The sequence below is a fragment of the Opisthocomus hoazin genome, chromosome 5, assembly GCF_030867145.1.
Source record: "Opisthocomus hoazin isolate bOpiHoa1 chromosome 5, bOpiHoa1.hap1, whole genome shotgun sequence".
In the NCBI taxonomy this organism is placed as follows: Eukaryota; Metazoa; Chordata; class Aves; order Opisthocomiformes; family Opisthocomidae; genus Opisthocomus; species Opisthocomus hoazin.
The window spans coordinates 53,567,138-53,586,740 of record NC_134418.1 but is presented as its reverse complement, the minus strand read 5'-3'; the positions used below and the strand labels follow the sequence as shown (position 1 = coordinate 53,586,740).

At 44.7% G+C, this 19,603-nt stretch overlaps 1 protein-coding gene across 13 annotated transcripts in view; it reads left to right on the top strand.

Moving 5' to 3' along the window:
- EPHA5 (EPH receptor A5) overlaps positions 1–19,391 on the top strand; it is a 209,888-nt gene extending 190,497 nt beyond the window's left edge. For 5 of the 13 annotated variants that reach the window (XM_075421282.1, XM_075421280.1, XM_075421281.1 and 2 more), the window contains 3 exons: positions 3,838–4,031; positions 6,984–7,139; positions 15,471–19,389. In XM_075421282.1, the coding sequence (XP_075277397.1) occupies positions 3,838–4,031; positions 6,984–7,139; positions 15,471–15,576 (456 nt within the window). In that variant the 3' untranslated portion in view covers positions 15,577–19,389. Of the gene's footprint in view, positions 1–3,837; positions 4,032–6,983; positions 7,140–10,817; positions 10,987–15,470 lie in introns of those variants that run through there. The other 8 variants (XM_075421269.1, XM_075421270.1, XM_075421273.1 and 5 more) reach the window with 4 other exon arrangements.
- The last annotated feature ends 212 nt before the right edge of the window (positions 19,392–19,603 follow it).

The window sequence follows — 19,603 nt, the reverse complement described above, 5'->3', positions numbered from 1 at the left end:
TTAAGCCTGGGGTTGCCAGACGTTGTAGTCCCCCGAGGATGCCAGCGAGTGCATGAGGTCGGGATCACGATGAGGCACGTGGGGCCCTCAAAGCAGCTCTGCAATGATGGGGTAGGGGAATGCACTGCTCTGCGTGTGGCAGAGTCGCTCCTGATCCCTCCCACTTCATCTCTGCAGCCCTGATGCCTGCTGAGATGTGCTGCCGGCTGGGCAATGCAAGCAGGTCCTTGCTCTGCCATGGGTGTTCTCTGGTCACAACACCTGACGTTTCATCCTTTTTTCTTTTTTGAGCAGCATCCCTGTCCCCATGACTTTCTGCTGTTTCGGTGGCAGCAAAGGCTCTGGCTGAGCCTTCTGTTTCTCCTGTGTTTTGTCTGCGGACCATTGCCATCAGTGAATGTTGCTACCTGTCTTGCCGAGCTGCTGTCTCATCTTGCTTCAAGTCTAGGTGCAGAAACGAGCGGTACCTTTGAGACGGTCACGCCATGCTTCTTGCCAGGGAGACAAGCGTGTTGTTTGGCATGAATGCCCCATCGCTTCTGCGTTGCTGAGGCTGTCACATTTGCAGGGAGTTTGGTAAAGCAGCGTGTAGCTACATAGGGATTTATCTCAATCAAATACAGAGACTTTCTTCCATAGCCTGTGCAGAGAATGCAGCAGTTGAGAGCCAAGCTTTCTCGGTTGCCCTGAGCACCATAACTATCTTTAATGCTGATGGACCAGCATAGCACAGATGTTGTTCAGTAAATGCCAGGCTAAGATTCAGGCTGGTGCCAGTGAAATAACGCTCTGTGGCCAGGGGAGTCCCTTGTCTGGATCGTAACACTATGAACATCCACACTTTACAGAACTGTTCTGAAAAGCCCAAATGCCACTGTGCACTGTGGGGCATAGGGTGAATGTCACACTTGCCTGAGAAGTGGATGGGGGACTGGTTTCTTCAGCAGCAGAAAGCAGAGGACTGGCGAGATGTTTATGAGCATCAATTCCTGCTCGGGTTACCTCTCTGCCTGTGTGCAGGTGGCAAGTGACTGGATGGTCATAGTCTAGGAGACTTAATTCAGTGCTGTGCCATGTTGTTTCTCATACAGTTTATGCCTTCCTCCTTCATCTTCTGAAGGCATTCTCTTCTGCTTCCCTCCTTTGCTTGTGTTGACAGAAGAATCAGTGGTGTTAGATACAATATTGGCTTTCATGTGGAGGACCAGGGGGCTCTGCTCACATGAATTTCGGACTCCGTTGCACAAGAGTTTCTTGTTGCATGGCTTGTAATTAAAGCACATCGTTTGCAAGCAGTCGGTGATGAGCAAAACGATTCTTACAATGTTACAGCTGGATTACTTTAAAGGAGGTGCATGGCCATAGGGCAGGCAGCATTGTAACTGCAAAGACTACAAACCACATTTTAGTCATGCTGGTTTCTGGATCGGCTTCTAAAAATATGCTTTGACTCAACCACAAGATAAGGCTTTTATGCAGGAATTGTTGAGAGGAATTTTGTGGTCTGTGTTACACAGGTTGCTAAGCTAAATGATCACAGTGGTTGCTTTTTAGTATTCAAACTGGTGGTTTTATGAAAACACAGAGCTAAAAGTGTTGCTTTGGTTTACTGGAATAGCCTATCCCAAATCATTCCCTCCAAAACAGCCAGTTCAGTCACCCCAATCCATAAGCGAGTAGTGCTTATCCAGAAGAGGAACGGGGACAAAAATGCCTCCTTGTAGGTGCAAATTTTAGTTCTTCACATCTTAGAAAGCAGTACGCATCAATGAACAGCACAGCGAATGTGCCATTTTCTTATTTTCCAAGTATTATTGTGGCTACAAGTGACTTGGTCTTTGTTGTTTCATTCTTTTGCTCCTTTTATTGACAGACCCCCAAGGCACCTTCAGATGCAAGAGCGTATTTCAGCATCTTAGCTCTTTGCAGTATTTTGATACCATTTGCATTGTATCACCAGAACGAATGACATCCTGTAAATTGAGTTAACGCTATTGATTGTGATGTTACTGCCAGGAATATCAAACGTGCATAACCCCATTGCAGATGTAGTTCAGATATTCTGAGCTGGTGCCAGATGGCCTGCTCCCCGTCTTGCTACTATTTTCTTTCTGCTACAGCTGGAGGATGATCCTTTAGTGTTATAAATACAGACGTGGACACAGCAAAGAACATTCTCACGGCTGTGCCACACTGAAGCTTTTTTTATAGGGCAACTGCAAATTTGGTATCAGGGACCAGCTGAAAAGCGTGATGTGAAGAACAAACAGTGCAGACAGCATAGTGTGGTGGGGCTGGTTTTTGATGCTGTGAGCAAAAGTCAGGCCATATAAGAGATTGCTTTGCAAGCACAGGTTGAGTGGAGAGCGGTGCAACTGCTCCACCGACAGATGAAATCTGAGATGGATGCAGAAGGACTGCAGGTCTTGTGGGCCAGATCTTCAGATGTGCTCGCTACCCCTGGAGAAGATTCCAAAGCCTCGTATAACTTCTTCTTTACTACGTCCTTAGGGAGTTTGAGGTTCCCGCTACTGCTGCTCAGCCAGCCCGGCTCATTCCTGGGACTCTTCCACTTAGCAAAAAGCCCTGTGGTGGAGGACGATTTGAAAGCAATCCTTGCGGTCCTGAATTTCAGAGCCTTCTGAAATGCTATGCCAGCCTGATGTGGCTCTTCCTGTACTGCTTGTATGGGGACTAAAGATCAAGAAAACAACTTCCCTGCTAGCTGCAGAGCCTTCTTTTTAAACACAGCATTTTTTCAAACCATGAGACGGTGCCTAGAATGAATGGCATCCGAGGTGGTCCTTGGAGTTCAACAGTGAAGCGCTGTGGTTTTCCACACAGCAAATAGCTGCTTCCAGCTCCTTTTGGTCAAGGAGTCTTGGGAGTAGAGGGTGTGAAGATGGGCTGTCAGGACTTTCTTGGCACGGTCATAGACCCTTGTGGCTTGAAATGCAAGCTGCGTTCTCCTGAAAATTGTAGTGGTTCAAAGTGGGAACTGCTGGGCTTGGAGCCCTGCTGTAAATCTGCCCCAAACTGGGGAAAACAAGTTGCTTTCTTCAATTCTGCCCTCGTTTATTCATTTCTGCCTTTCAAAAGGGCAGACAGCACATGTGCATACCACTTGTTTTAGATATAGAACCATAGATAGTTTGTATTTGATATCAGTGCGACAACACTCCCCTGGTTTTAATTTACATACTCTTGGGCTGACATTTTAAATTCCTGGCAGAAATGTGGCCACACTAAGAAACAACAAGACCCAGACAGTATTGAATGATATATGAGATGGTTGTTCTGCCTCTGCCTTGAATCCATCCATCAATTAGCATTCAAAGTCTCTTTTGAAATACAGTCAGACTTTTATTACTGTAATACAAATTTGTGGTCTAGCACATGCCTTTTCATTTAAAAAGAAGCCAACATCTGAATAAACAAAATCACTGCACTCCAAGAAGATGCCAGAAAGCCCCTTTTAGGCTGCTTTTTGTGGATTTATGGTAGGCTCCGGGAATCTCCTGGTGTATAACCTACAGACCTCAGCCGAGCTTTGAACAAGTGCAACCTGGTAATCTGGCCTCCTGGTTGCAGCAATGCCTTGGCTTTCTAGATTAATTTTGCAGTGACCAAAAATTAGTTATTCAACCTATCCCGTAGAAAATGTGAGATATAGTGGGGTTTACTGGGTTTGCCTCTTGTGTGCAGAGTTGGAGCGCAGTGGGATTTTACGTGAGCCCATTGCTGATGCAGAAGTTCTCTGTTTAAGTCAGTTTGCATTTGGTAGAATGGTGAGAGGAAGAAAAGCAACCCATCAGCCTCGTGTTTTGTCTCCCGTAGGTGATTAAAGCCGTGGAGGAAGGCTATCGCCTGCCAAGTCCCATGGACTGCCCTGCTGCTCTCTACCAGCTAATGCTTGACTGCTGGCAGAAAGACCGCAACAGCAGGCCCAAGTTTGACGAAATTGTCAGCATGTTGGACAAGCTCATCCGTAACCCAAGCAGCTTGAAGACGTTGGTTAATGCATCGAGCAGGTACAAACTCAGGCCAGAGCCATTTCTCAGAGCAAGATCCCTGTCTGAATACCGAACCCTGGGGTTGAATTACCACTTATTATTTAGCTCGCGCGCGTCCATGGGTGGATGTTTCTCCAGCTTTATTACGTCCAGGGGAGTTTTCCCAAATCAACTTTTTCTGCTGAAATTGGCAGGCAAGCGAGCAATTCAGTTACTCTATAAATGCAGTGCTGCTGCCACAGAGAAAATTACTGTGGCCTGTCTTTCAGAAATGGGAGTTTCAGCAGTATTTATAGGTCTATGATAAAGCTACCTGTGCTCTACCCCAAGGTTAGAGAGGGCAAGACTTGAGTGCATGAAGTAGATAGTAAATGCTGCTCGAATTACCTGCCTGTTGACTTTATCCTGGTAATAGAAATGAAGAATGTCTCTTGGGGAAACTCTTCGGATGTGCAAAGCTCATGGATGTCCAATTGCATCCTCCCACAAGTACTCCCAGGTGGGTTAGCCGCCACCACCAGGTCTGACAGTCTTGGTAATAGCGAGAGGGTCTCTGTGGTTCCCAAAGAGCTGTACACAAACCACTTGCTAAAACCACATGAAGTGAACAGAGCAGCCGGCGTGCAATTAAACATGAATCTGAATAGCTACACAGCTACGAGTAAGGTAAATATGGTCAAGAAATAAAGCTGCACTTGAGGAAAAAGTGTTTAATATTTTTTAGTGCCTGTTAGTACTGGGGTCTCCACCATGCTGGGGTCTTGGAGAGGCTTTTTCTTTATTCACTGTAAGCACAGAAGTATTACTTCGGAGCCATCTGCATTGTTAATCATTTGATCCCTTGCAAGGTCATGAAGGAGTGATGAATATAAATCATCACTGCTTCACTGATGGCAGTGCAGTTCCCCTGGTTAACACTGGAAGAGGCCCTTCAGAAAAGCTTATTGTCAGAGGAGGAAAAAGAATACACACCGTTTTCCTTGGACAGGAATGAGTGGGATGTAAGGTGAGGTTAGACTGGTGGTGGGGACCACAGAAGATGTACTGTAGTGAGCTTAGACCCATCCGTCTCCGCACCTTCCGAGTATGTCTTGCACAGCTGCACATGGCCCATCGCGCCTGTTGCAGCTGGGCCTCACATCCCCATGCTGGCATGTCCCTGCACATGGCATCTTATGCACTGGAAGAGAAGAAAGATGAAATCTCTGTGAATTTATAGATACAAAATAGATTTGATTCCTCGGGTTATTTTACACGCATCGTTTACCATCTGAAGAAGAAATTACTCTTATTAGCAATTAGATGTAATGTCAGCCCCAGCAGACCTGCAGGAAAAGGTTTATGGTAGCACAAAGTTTGTGATGTTTCTCTTTTATTTTCAGTTCAGAACAGTCATTTTCCAGGCCTGTTATGTGGTGGTTCATGCACTCTTTTATACCAAACTGTTAATGCCAGAAAAGAGGAAAATAGGCAGCAAACCATTTCCTTGAGCTGCTGGGCACTTTGCTGATGTTTTATTCCGTGAACAGGTCCATGCACTTCCAAACCAATCCTTTCCAGAGCTGCTGTGGGTATTTTTGATGTGGATAGAACACCTGAACAGCCAGGCTTTGGGACTTTGTTCCTATAATCATGGATTGCCATGCCCAGACCATAGTAATGCCAAATGAATCATAATTTCAACATGCAGCAGCTGTAAAGGATTTTTTTTATATATGTAATGTATTCTTTATGGAAATTCTCATTAATGCAAATAAGGGAGGAAGTCACTCTCTACATTACAGCGTGCGCATATCAGTAGGTACCTCCTGACATTAGTGATGAAAATCCACTTCTCGTTATGATTACTTAGGAGTTTTGAATTCCTCCTGTGTATAAAATGTTATGGGAAGCCATTATGTTCTTGGTATTGCGAGTATTCACATTTTATTGGACCCTTCAGCATTGCTATTAAATAAACAAATAATACTAATGTGCTCATAAAATATCTGAAGATTCTTGAAGTGCTATAATAATGTAATATCCGAGCTCTCTTTCCAGTTGAAAGTCTTTTAAGTGGCTGACCCAGAAATTTTTGGTTTTTTTTTTACCTGTGGGTAGTAATCTTTACGCAGGGCTTATGTTAGCTGTTTGTCCTGGTTTACAAAGCAGGGAACAAACCTAGTTGCTTTCCTGGGTGACCTTGGACAAGCTCCCTTTGCTCTCTGCGCATCGTTAGTAGAGTGGTGGACCTGTACGCGGCACGGGTCGCTTATGCCAGGTACTGTATCGGTGTTTCTGCCGCGGCGAAGGGTTATTATTTGCCTGAATTGCTTCTTTCGTGCGTGGCATAACAGAGCAGGTAGCAATTGCTGCGGCAAGGTCTTGAGCAAGGGTGCGGGAGCAGGAGTCTGCCTCTGATTGCAGGGCTGGAGCGTGGCTGGAGCATTGCTGCTCTCTGCAGGGCTCGCTGGATGCTGCCCGCGGCCAAAACCCCCACCCCACTCTGCAGGAGCAGCCCCTCAAGTGTTAACAGCAGCCTGCCATTGATGGCCGCTGCTGGGAAATGTAATTTGGCTTTTGGCTTGCAGGCTCTGGGCTGTCTTAAGTTAATTATGAGCTTTAAAGTAGGAGGAGGAAATCAGAGCGGGAGGAGTGAAACCGAAGACTTTGAGAGTGGCTGGAACCTGACAGGAGAGGACCCTGCTTGTGGGTGAGAGGTAATGGGGATGGACGCTAGTCCTCTCCTCTTTCTGCTTGCAGTGAGGACCAAAAATGACAGGAACTAACTCAAAAGTGTCTGAAATTACAGGTGAATTTGTATGTTTGGTACATGGCATATCAAGCCTGCTGGGAGGGTTTAGGCTGCAGCAATTGATGAAAATGCAATGAAAGAACCATCTTTACCATACAAAAATGCAAACAACTGAGTCACGTTGGGTACATCTAGATACTGATTCTGTTTGCTTCTCTGTTTTTGCTTGTCTTTAGAGTATCAAATCTGTTGGTAGAGCACAGTCCAGTCGGGAGTGGTACCTACAGGTCGGTGAGTGAGTGGCTGGAAGCCATCAAAATGGGCCGATACACAGAGATCTTCATGGAGAACGGATACAGTTCGATGGATGCTGTGGCTCAAGTGACCCTAGAGTGAGTAGTGCCCAGATCATTTTCATCTCATTTGCTGGAATTGCAGAGGAGGGGAAAAGAAATCATTCAAAAATATGTAGGGATGAGGCTGCAGAAAGGGAAACCATTACCCTTTGTTTGCAGTCAGCAGTTTATCTTTTAGCATCTGTATTGATGATAAACAAGTGCAGGCAAGACTAAAACTTAGTCACCACATTGGCAGCCGGTACTTTGGTTCCTTTACTCAGAGAAATGAATGCGTGAGTTTCAGTAGCTGCTAGGCTGTCCTCCCGACATAATAGCAGTTGATTATTTGGGATTACTGACAAATAAAAAACCCCACCCTACTAGGAAATGTATAGGAGCTAGAGTCCCTTCTGGGGTATACTGGCTTTACACCTGATTAGCTAGTTTCACAGTTGATCTGGGCATAACCAAGGGGACAGTAAAGCCCAGTAAGGCACGGAAATAGTAATCAACATGAACAGAAATCAGCATAGATACAGCCAACGCCAACAGAAGAGCATCAGCAAACCCCCAGCTCTAGGAGACAGGCTCCCTGGCTGAGATTCCTCCTTCTGAATGTGCCCTTGGTTTTTGCTCGTGGCTATGACTGCAGTTGGGGTGACAGCACTCAAATGACTTGGTAAATGCCTTGGGGCTGCTTCACCTTTAATTGTCTGCCTTGCTTGTGTAATTACATCTGTACTTTCCTCCTGCCGCTTATTCAAACTCGCCCCAAAGCCTGCCTTTCTAGCTGGGTGATCTTGAGCTTAGTTTACTGCAGGCGTTAAGGCACAATGGGAAGGATTATGCCCTGTGCTGCTTTGGAGAAGCTTGTGGCTCCTCCAACTACATGCAGATTGCCAGTGCACATACAGAGTCGATGTCGAGGATAAAACAAGAAAAATCCCCACACCCCACAGAACCGCAGCATTTCTCCTGTCTGCCACAGGGCTTGCTGTCGAACTCCCTGTACAGGGTAGGAGGACCTTTGCACGAGATGCAGGTTGGTAACATCTCCATGGAGTTCAGTTTTGTGTTGCATGCATGGAGGGAGTGCAATAGCGTATCTGCTCTCACTCAGATTTTATTTGCACATCACCAATATTTGTTCCTTACACCTGGACTCATCCAGTCTATCTTCAAGCATTCACATGAATACCCTGAGCTAGGAATTACACCCTCTCTAGCGACTGTCTAGGGAGTCAGGGTGCATGGTTTCTACCTACATCTTTTCTGGGGTGCCTGAGACTCTTACGTGCGGTTTCCCAGCCTAGTCCTGCAATTACGTGCCATGTTACTTTGGCTTTTGAGGACTCCAGGGTTTCTTAACTGTTCATATGATAATGGCAGCACCCAGAAACACTAGGTTTCAGGGCTCCATTCAGACTGGTGATCTACAAACGCTGACCAAGGAAGAGGTCCATCCACAGGGTGGTCAGAGTCCATGGGGCAGAAGGACGTAGCCAGAGGGCAAGTGGGAAGAGGAGGGATAGAATAAGGCAGTAATTTAAGAGAAAAGGAAAACATTGGAGCATTCCCCTCTACTGTGTCACCTCAAGCTTATAACCAGAGAAAGTTCTGGTAGAAAATGCAGATTGTGTAAAATACATCACAGGCTGTTGCTGTTTGGCTGAATTAGTCATATCAAAGTAGAGAATTAGGTTTCATAAAAGCTTCCAGTTTATTCCTCTTTATGTGATTTCAAGAGCCCTAAAAGAAATACTCAGAAGTGAAATGCTTTGGTTTGGGTCAGAAAAAATGTTGAGTTGGAGCCCAAATTAATGGTCATTTTTGACAGTAAATGAGAAGTTCACTTAACTATGTAGCTTTAAACATTTTTAGCATCCCTCTGTGCTGACACAGTCTTAGCATCCCATTCCACTGACAAAACTATTCCTAACCTCTCATTTTCTTGAGAGAAACATTTCAGATTGTGAAATTATCTCCTTAACTTAACTTAAAAATGTAAATACTTCCCTATATTTACTCTTTGGTATTCCAGAAATTTCAAAAGTATCCCCCAAAATCTTTTCAGGCTACCCAAAATGTACTTCAGAATGTTTTTTCCGATTGGCAAGGAATCAGGAAATCCATTATCTTTACAGTTCTAGCCAGAAAGGCAAGGTGGTTTAAAAGTCTTTAAATAAGATTATAGCTGCCAGAGATGCTCTGACCCTCACGAGCTGCCAACCGCCTCTAAGGCCCCTTCCACCAGGTCCCAGTATGTTCTCTACAGCACAAATGTCATCCTACTCTGGTCCTTTACTGGCCCCAGTGGAGACAACATGTCTGAGCTGCTCAGCTTCAGCTTTCTTCCAGGGTTTTACAGCAGCAGAGGAGTGCAGAGGAGCTGATGCCTGGGAGCCTAGGGAGCTTCTGGGTTTGTTTGGGGTTTTTTTAAGCTGAAAGGAGACGTTTCATGAATCCATCTTGCATTTCAGTTGAAACTGAAAAAAGGTTGGCTTTAAATCTAACTAGTTAGTTATCCATGCCAGCAAATAAATTCCACCCCCAGCTTCTTGCATGAGTCAGGCTTGGTTGTTGAACAGCTCAGCCCATGCACCTTTGCATTGCAGTGGTGGCTTAGCAAGAAGGCTTGACCTCATTCAGGTCTATTTTTGGGAAAACTGTGGAAGGTTCATTAAAAAGCCATCCAAATCAAGACTTCTCTCATCCCTCCCAGATATAGTAAAAAAAGACAAAAGACCAGATTCTCAGCTGTTAAGAGGAGAAACCATCATAGTGGCTTAAGAGGAAATGCGTCCCATGTTGAAGACCTGAACCACGTGCTCAGGCTGATGTAAACTGGTAGACTGCCCTTAAAATCAATAAAGTAAGGGAGAGAAATGGCTCCTGGGTTGGCTCAGCTGAGACCCTCATGGGTTCTCCAGAAAATAAACACTGGCACAAGCAAAGTTCTTTAAAGTTTAATATATTGGGGGTTTTGGTTTTCTGGAGGTTTTGGGATTTTTCTCCCTGTAAAAGGGAACAACAAAACATTTTCTACACTGGAAAGAAGATTTCAGGTTAAATGTTCCTTGTCATTTTTAATAGAGGCAACTGTTCAGTATATTCCAGAGCTGGGACTTGGGGGGATCGGGTGAAAAGATGATCTGAACATCTGAAAGTAGCTTGCTTTCCCCATATGACATCAGTAAAACATTCTTTACAATTTAAGAGGTTGCCTTCAAATACCATTCAAAATTATCTTTCCTAAATTCCAACTGCGTAGGAGACAGATGTGGAAATTAGATGGAGAAAGGAGAACTGGATAATCACTGCCAGAAAAGGCAGAAAAAAAATATGATGAATGTACAGTATTCCTGAAAACTACTGGCACTGTAGGGAGGGGTTGGCCATAACGCTGATGGGACTGGTAACTGTGGGCACCCAGCTTGTGGCCTCTTTACAGGACCTGGTTGAGATGGTAGATGTTCAGCATTTTTTATAAATCTTCCCTTGGCATGCAAAACAAAATCCCGGTTGCTACCCTGCTTCTTTGAAACTGATGGCTTGATGTATTTATTCCAGAAGAGTAGTATTAGTGACAAATTTGTGAAAGCAAAAGATTAAAAAGCTTAAACTGGTGAATATCACCCCAAGTCCTGAGCTCTGCCTGCTTAAGCAAAGACCTGAAAATGTATGTGTGCAAACAAAGAGTGATTTCTACATTTGGCTCTAATTCTTGCAAAGGGACGAATCACCTTGTGAAAAGTGGAGCCTCACCCTCCACCCCCTCTTTCCAACTGGATATCAGACTTGAAGGCAACCTTTCCAGTGGACCAGACCTGCTCTTTAAACTTGTGGACCACCTAGTGACTTTGAGTGTGTCTGGAGCTCTTTCAATCCACTGCAAGAATAACTTGACCAGGACAATACTCAAGAATAGATAGATCCATGACATGAGTTTCAGTCTGACCCTGGACTGGACCAATTACTAACCATGTGGACTACATAATTCCACCTTTTGAAAGTTCTGTACTCACTGAATCTCAGGACACCCTGTTGTTTGTTATTAGATGAAGAGATCTGAATATTTGTAATAATATGTGCTGTGTTGCTTTGCATTGTATATTTTTTTCTTCTAAAATAAAATAAATTATTTATTAAAAATTATACTGACTGAAGAGCATTTAAGAGTTCACCTGCTCTAGATGCTTATTCTTAACGTGATATCTCAGTCCTGAGATTGTGATGCTGCATCTGCTTCTGAACAAACCAATTCTCATCTCGTAATCATCTAGGACAGGAATAATGAATAAGAGCAGATGAACTCTTAAAGAAAAATGTTTTTTAAGTCCTCGTTTCATGCAAAAGTCCCTAGCAAGTGGATTCCTCTCTTCAGTGTCTTCTGAAGGTCTTTGAGGTTCTTCTTTCTCCTCATTTGAACTGACAACTAACTAACTAACTCTGTGAGTAGTCCCAGTCTGCACAGGCAATTGTAGAGTTACACCACATGAAGAAGAGTGGTGAAATCTGGCCTGGATGGGAGACGAATACAAAATATCTGTGTCAGGTTAGCAGCTGGCCGCAGAGATCTTTCAGGAACCTGGCCCTTTTGCTTGCATGACTAACCAGCCAGTGAGGGGGGCTGTATTTTATGTGGCAATCCAGTCCTAGTCTACACTGTGTTTGAAAAACTGGTCCAAGGTGTATAAGTAGTTCTGTTTGTAAATAAAATGTTTTAAATATATTTCTTACAACGTGAAGACCATGAATTCAACCCTTGCAAATGGAGGATGTTGCAGGGAAGGGGATACCATGTTGTCCCTGGCACGTTGCAGCTGGGCTTTCGTGCAAGGCAATGGTAAGAGAGCAGCATGCATGCAGCTGTATGCAGGCTGTTTGGGATGAGCCGACACCACTTTTCCCCTTTAATTCCTTGGTTTTTTGGTCAGCTTAAGTTGGCCTCTTAGTACTGTGTTGGCGAGTGATTTGACTTCCTACCCGTTTCCATTTTTGGCCCTGTGTGAATGAAGAAGTGAAAAGGGGAGACTTCTCCCTGAAATAAGAATAAAAGTTGCCTCATTCGTGGGGGTGGGTCAAGTATTTTGAAGCAGGGAGACCCCACAGCACATGGGTGCACATATCTCCATGGCCTTGGGGAGCCCCAGTGCCACTGCCGCAGTGGCACACACAAAACCCAACACCGGGGGTCGGGTCACTTGCATGGCAAGGTGCAGCCTGGATCCCGATTGCAAGTGTCATCTGCCCCCAGGTCTTAGTTGTGCCTTTTCTTGCAGGAAATTGCACATTTCTATTGCAAAGCCCCAGTAGATACCCACACACATCTCCTCCGTGGCGCTGAGCCCAGTGAAATTACTAGCTGGCTGTGATAACATGAGCCAGGCAGCTCTGGACTGGAGCTTGCGAACAGTTGTTTTGCAGCCCTTTAGCACAGAATTGCTAATTGTTGATTTTTTTTGTCCCTAAACCAGCTGGTTTGTGCACCCCATTTTGTTTAAAATTGACTTCTGCCTTATGCTGCTTTAAGTCCTTCAGCGCTGGATGCGTGGTATTGGGCAATGTGCTGTAAGCCATGCTTGAAAAATGGGAATTAAAGCTCCTGCATTATCTAGGCGGTTTTTGGAAAGTCTTGTTACCAGCTTTGCAACACGCAAGGTGGCTTTTGAATAATGCTGCTGATTTTATACTAGGTGGCTTGGGAACTGTTGTCTTCTGGTCAGTCTTTGCGGAGGTGAAAGACCCCACAGTAGTTTTTGTCCCCTCTCTGAGGAGTCCCCATGCTTTTGGCCAGTGGCTCTACATTCGAGAGGATTTGATACTAAAAAAAAAAAAAGAAAGAAAAATAGATGGATCCCCTGGTGAGCAGCTAATGGATTGAAAACAGAAACTCCTATTTCGTCTTTCTCTTGTAAATCAATGAGGCGCTCCTCAAGGATGTTGAGTTAAGGGGATACTACATGGGGGAAAAAAAAACAGCTGTGTAGTGAGTAGGGGGGGTTTTATTAGACTGATCGAGCTGCGTGTGAAACGCCAACACATACATGCCTTTCTCATAGTTTCAGGCTATTTTTTTCTGCATAACATGCGAAAGTATCAGAAATGCTATATCTGTGAAATACATGATGCTGGATTTTCAAAAGAGCTCAGCTTGCACTTTAGATACTTGGGAAAAAAAAAAAGCTGAATTTTCAAAAAGTGCTAGCAGAGCAGCACTCAGCAGGGGGAAGATGGATGTTGGCTCTTTTAAAAATCAGGTCCCATACTGGGTTGGGTTTTGGGGTTTTTTTGATCTTTGGTGTGAACTTCCAACTGTGCTGTGTACATAAAATAAATTGTATGTAACAATAGTATTACTACATTTTCCTTCATTATTAAGATGGCTTGCTGAACTAGTTTCACAATTCAGTGGAGGCAGAAATGAAAGCATGTCCCCCTGAGAAGGCAGACACTTTTTTCAGGTGCTGCAGCCTTTTCTCTGCCAGGTAAGGAGGGTTGCTCATGTGTCTCATTGACCTCCCTTGCTTTATGCCCCTTATGTTGGGATTTCCCCTATGCATCAACAAGATGCATTGCTGAAAAGGGGTATGATGATGAAATGAAGTGTTTAGCCTGGAGCAGAAAATCTGGTATTTTCCAAAGCAAAAGGCTGAAAACATGACAGTCCTTGGAGAACAACAGATCTAGCTTTTGGCTTCAACCAACTTACGTGTTAATATATCAGCCTTCACTCAGGATTGCTTTATATTCAAAGCAATGTTCATCTGTGTAATTTTTGGATGTGGATAGTTGGTTGTATCTGCACAGGAGTCCCTGTCCAGAACATAAAGCTGCTGAGAGAGGTACACCTCCATGGTTAGCTCACGCAACGTTCTGTCAAAGTGGTTTGGTGGTCATTGCACGTGTTCATCTTCAGTCCAGCATGCAGCCATGCTGTGAGCTGCAGGCCAGGTTTGCAATATGTCTCAGGTGATGGTTGGGCTTCTGGGTGTAGCAGGCAATCCCCAGCCCTTGCATGTGCCAGCCTCGCCAGTATGGTTTCCAACATGCACCTACGTGTTCAAGGAGTTCATGTCCTGCTGGCTGTAGGTGGAGAGCTTTCTCCTAAAAGACTTGCACACAGGGTCTCAGCAGCTCTGGGATTCATGAGTGTATTGGCAAGACCGTAGAGCCCTACTTTGAAAACATCCGTTGTTCAGTCTGGCCTGGAGGAAGAAAGCCAGGGGCTGATATTTCTTTAGTGGAAGTCTTCAGACAAAACACCACATCTCCTCTAAGTCAAACTGCTTCGCTAACAATCTCTGTGTCTTGTGCTGGAAACACGGATGCACCTGTCTTGATGTTTCTTCTGAGCTTTTATTCCTTGTTTTATTACTTATATTCCTTAATTTCCTTGTTAACACTTTTCCCCCTAGAAAGAAATCTCTACCGTTATACTCTGCTATAACCCGTGGCCTTACCTGGCTTTAGATGTGTCATTGAATCTCATCACCCAAGGTCCTGCTTTAGTATCTCCAGGGGATGACTTGTCCAACTCCTGTCTTTGGATGGGATAAATTGTCCCCTGGAGATGCCTCTTTCACGCCATCAACATCAACCTTGGTGATTACTTTCATCTACACACCTAAATTTTAGAGGGCCGAGTGTCTGAGAAAACAATGTCCTCCTAATCCTGCATTTCATATAAACTGTCTTCTTTTACAGCTTCCCTGTAATGGCAGCCCAGTAGACAGACTCAAAACCAATGCCTTTGGCTTGTAGAATTCATACGAAAAAAATCAGACATGGGTTTATAGGAAGATTTGCAAAGGCCTAAAGGGATCTGTGTTGCCAATTCCTGTTGACTTTAGGGGGTCATCAGGGTGGTGGCCATGCTTGAGGCTTTTGCCGTTCAGCTGTCTGTAGGAGCTGGCTCTAGGATTGCGGTTTGTATATCTTTGGCTTTGCCTAGTCCGAAGAAGAAGGAAGCGTGGATTGACCTCACTTCTCACTGCTCATATCTGAGATCAAACACCAGCCTCTCCCAGGAGAAGAGGAAACTGCAACGCAGGCTTTCTTACATGGCTTTTCTCTTGGAAATAGGACTTTTCATGCCTAGCAGAGTCCTTGGCCAAAGGTGATGCTGACATTTTGCTGTCCGGCTTTTCTCCTTGGCCAGTGAGGTGGTCTCAGTCAAATCACGTCAACTCTCTGAGATGCTGTCAGCCATTAAAAAATAAAAAGGGAGAGAAAGTAATTAAACTCACAAACTAAACTTGGCTTTGGGAGCCGCCGGTGGTAAGAGGTAGGCGCTGGCAGCAGCATCGGTGCGTGCGGCGCGTGGTGTGCGTGGCGGTGTGTGCCTGAGCGGTCCCTGGAACCAACGTCTGCTTTCTCCCACAGGGATTTGAGGCGGCTGGGAGTGACACTTGTTGGTCACCAGAAGAAGATAATGAACAGCCTTCAAGAGATGAAGGTCCAGTTGGTGAATGGGATGGTGCCATTGTAACTCAGTTTTAAAGTCGCTTCCTCAAGTGGGTCGGTCCTGCACTTTGTACACTAGCCCTGAGATTTATTTTGACTAAAAAAAAAAAGAAAAGATAAAAAGGGAAATTCAATGGTTTCTATAAGTGAAGGACATTGGCCTCTGCCGCAGTGTTTCTGAAGCAGTGTTTGACTAAAGTTTTCCTTTTCTTCCTATTTGTGCCCTCATTTTCATGAAGTAAGTGTAAGATGCATGGAACATGGAAACAAATCTGCTGTACGTGAGGTTAACCCGTCTCTTAAGCTTCAGCAACGATGACAACAAGCCTTCCCACCACATGTTGTCTGTACATGGGATATACATATATATATATAGCACCTTTATATACTGAATTACAGCAGCACATGGTAATACTTCCAAGGACTGACTTGAGCGGAGGAGTTTTGTAGCCATTCGTGGGCTCCCAAAAGCTGCATTTTACTGAAGTTTAACTTCGAGTCTTACTTGTCTACAGAAGTGTATTGAAAAGCAATATGATTAGATTATTTCTTGATAGATATTTTGTTTTGTAAATTTAAAGAAAAGAAAAAAAAATGCTGTTACACAGCATTAAGTTATAGAGACTAGTGTATAAACATGTTGCTTGCTCCATGGCAAATACAATACAGGGTGTATATTTTTTTTTCCTCCTTCTGTGTTACCAAGTTCTTTTTCTTTGCTCTTCTGGGAGGATAATACATGACGAAGATGTATATACTGTACAGTTTGTTACACATCAGGTACAAGATTGGGGCGTTTTCCTTGGTTTGTTCTTTTCTTTTCTCCTCTCGCTTTTTTTGTCTCCCTTTTGTGTTACTGCCATGCTTTGTATTTTTGCTGCTGTTTGGTTTGAGCAACATGTAAAGCCTTCAGGAGTTTTGGTTGTGTATATGAGGTAGAAGGAGTCTGCTTAAATGAAAGACATCGCCCCCTCTTCCTTTCCACCATGGGCTGGGGACGTCCAGAAGAAAAGTAAAACATCTGGTTCTTGGTGGCCTCCATCGACAACGTGGCACTGGTTTTTTCTGTGTTTGAGTCCTGCTCAAAGATAGTGTGGGATTGCCTCCACACTGGTGTTTCAGCCCGGTAGCCATCACCCAGTGCAGCCCTCGCCTCTGTCCCTGGAGCCCAGGCGAGAAACCATGAGGTGGTTTTAGCTGGCAGGAAGGGATATTGCTGTTCCTCTTCTCATTATGGGGATTAAGTCCTGGGGTGCAGTGTGGAGGCTAGCCCATGGTCATTTTGCAGTGTTTCCCCCAAAGTGGTGGTGTGATTATTTGGGGAATTGTGCTGTCCCAGGTTGTCTCTCTGGGCATTTTTGGTTTGGGTATGGACCTGGACACTTTGGAGGAGAGCGCAGAGAGGACGGAAGAGCAGAGCAGCCCAACATGGTCACAGCAGTGGCATTCCATAGGCAAGAAGGTCTCATCCGTCTGGGGCTGGCACGTCTCGGGTCAGCACTTGGTTGTAGCTGGCGTTCGACATGTCTATTGAAGCTCACAGCTGCTGTTTTCAGAGGGACCTGAGGGCAAGCTGATCCCTGGGGAATCCCACTGAGAAACAGTTTGAGGCTGTCCTCCTCCTTTTGTTATAGATTAATCAGTGAAATTAATTTCATATTCATAGGCTCGGCTTTTTTTTGTGAAGGCTTTGGTTAAAGATAAGGATTTAAAAATGGCTCAGCGAATGGCAAGTGCTTGCTGTTTTTGTAGATATATTGCTTCCTTAGAGGTTGGGTAGCATCTTGTAGCATCCTTCCTTGGTGGTAACATCGACATACGGACTTGCCGCAGCTCCCATCATCCCTGACGCTGCAGAGCCGAGCCCGAGGACCTCATCCACTGCCAGAAGTGTGTCCTTCACATCTTGCAGAGACAGGTGTCGAATGCCACCTTCAGCCGTTTCAAAGGGCTTTCTTCCATTTCCCCCAAGCCTTTGGATGAGATTTGATACAAAGAACGGTTTCTAAAGAAAAGGGGAAGGTCTAGGAGGAGAAGGCTGGGTTGTTGTTTTTTTCTTGGCAGCAGGGCTTGCTTGCTTTCAGCAGGGCTTCTTCAGGCAATATTTGCCTGTTTTGAAATGGCCGCCGCCGCCTCCTCTGCGAGCTGCTGCCAGGCTCCTCGGGAACTGGGAGAAATTGGAGAGAGAGGAGCCGTGGCGAGGTCTGACAAACCTTGACGGTGTGATTTCTCATCCTGTTGTTTCATTTTGGCAGTCACTGGGCCACAAAAGAGGGGGGAGGGGAATCAAGACATAACAAGTTCGGTGCACAGAAGAGATTTGTCGTATAATAAATAAGATTATTAGAGCTGTCAGCAGCACTGTCTTGGGATTATTTGTGCCTCCCTGCCTGCAGCACTTGGGAAAATAACCCGCAGGAAGACAGAAACAGCTCGGTTCGTTGGGACGAGTTGTCTGGTCGCCACCCGCAGCCGTCAGCCGCACCGAGAGAGATGCGATTAGCAAATATGCAGCGCTTTCTGCCAGTCATCTCCGTTTGTTCCTTACCTGTTGGCTCTGCAGGAGGAGTTGGGTTTGGCCTTTTTTCATGGACTTTTAACAGCAAAATCCCCGTTTCACCATTTGTGGGGTTTTAAAGGCGTATGCGGTGTGGCTAGGATGCATACCAGATGCTGGAGTAACCTTCATAATTATGAACTAGTGGAAAACAAACTGTTCTTAAGCCAGACTGCGTTTGTAAATAGGGCACCTCTTCTCAGTTCCTCCAATAAATAAATAAATAACCTTTTCTATTTATTTCAAGAGCTGTTCTTGCTACAGATCTCTGTATGATAGGCTTTGTCTTGGACCTAAAAGTAAAATAAAGTGGTGTTTTAACGAGTAGGGTCCAAAAGTTACAGCTTCTATGTCCATAAGCAAATTCCAGAGACAACACAGCTTTTCGGTTCCCATCTAAGAACTACGAATACTCTCTATTTTGGGCATGATCGTATATATTGGGGTGCAGCAGAAGGAGATGACGGTAATATTTCACTGGTTATGCTCTTTGTAAGGGCTGTAGGTGGATTTCCTGCCTACAGCAAGTCTGAGCACTTTGTTTGTCCAGGTTGCTACTGCTGTGGCTGGTCCAATGAATACTTTTTCCCCGTATAGTTTGCTGTTATTTGTGAGGAAGGTATTTCAAAGGGTCTAGGAGGTGAAAAGGCTCTTTTCGATATAGTTTTTCATTTTGGGAGACGGAAGTATTCCTGAGTATAGCTTGTGTAGACTGACCCCTTTTCATTGTGTAGCTACCATTTGGAAAAATTACCTGAGCATAAAAAAGGAAGACTGATTTAAAAAGAAAAAAAAAAAATCAGTTTAAAATTTTATTTATTCCTTCTATGTGTTAACAGCGAGAAGAACAAAAAATGAAGGTAAAATTTTTTTTTGTCTATTCAGTGTTGAATATAATGTAGGAGTCCCAGTGGTCAAGAAATTGTGATTCCTTGGACTACTGTGGTCTTGAAATTAGTCATTAAGGCGTGTGTAAGATACATCAGTAGCAGTCTTACGAGTAACACTTAGTTTCCAGTCCTTTATTGTAATTCCTTGGGGCAGGTAGGGCGGGAGCTGGTGCATCCAGCGCTGCCAGAACCGCAGCATCCGTCTCAGCTCCTCGCATTGGCGTTTTAACTCGTAGGAGACTGTAGCATTGCTGTATTTATTCCTCCCCATTCCCCCCCACCTCTCCCCCCCACCTCCTTGGATGCTCTCTGTGCATTTTGTTTGTGTACATGGGTTTTTTTGTAGTGTAAGATATGAAATTTTCTATTTTTTCATAAAAATAAAAACCTTTGACTAACAGCGACATCCAGTTGTGGATCACACGCACGCGTGCCCCCTCGGCTTTCCACGAAGCATCAGGATTTTTCCCCTAGGAAAGGAAATAGGTCCTCGTTATTTTTTCTCTCCTAAACACAGGCTTGGCCTCTGGGATGAGGGAGAAGTGTAGTCCCCATGTGAAGGCATCCTACCTTGTTACAGGCTGTTCACTCTTTCCTTTGTTTTT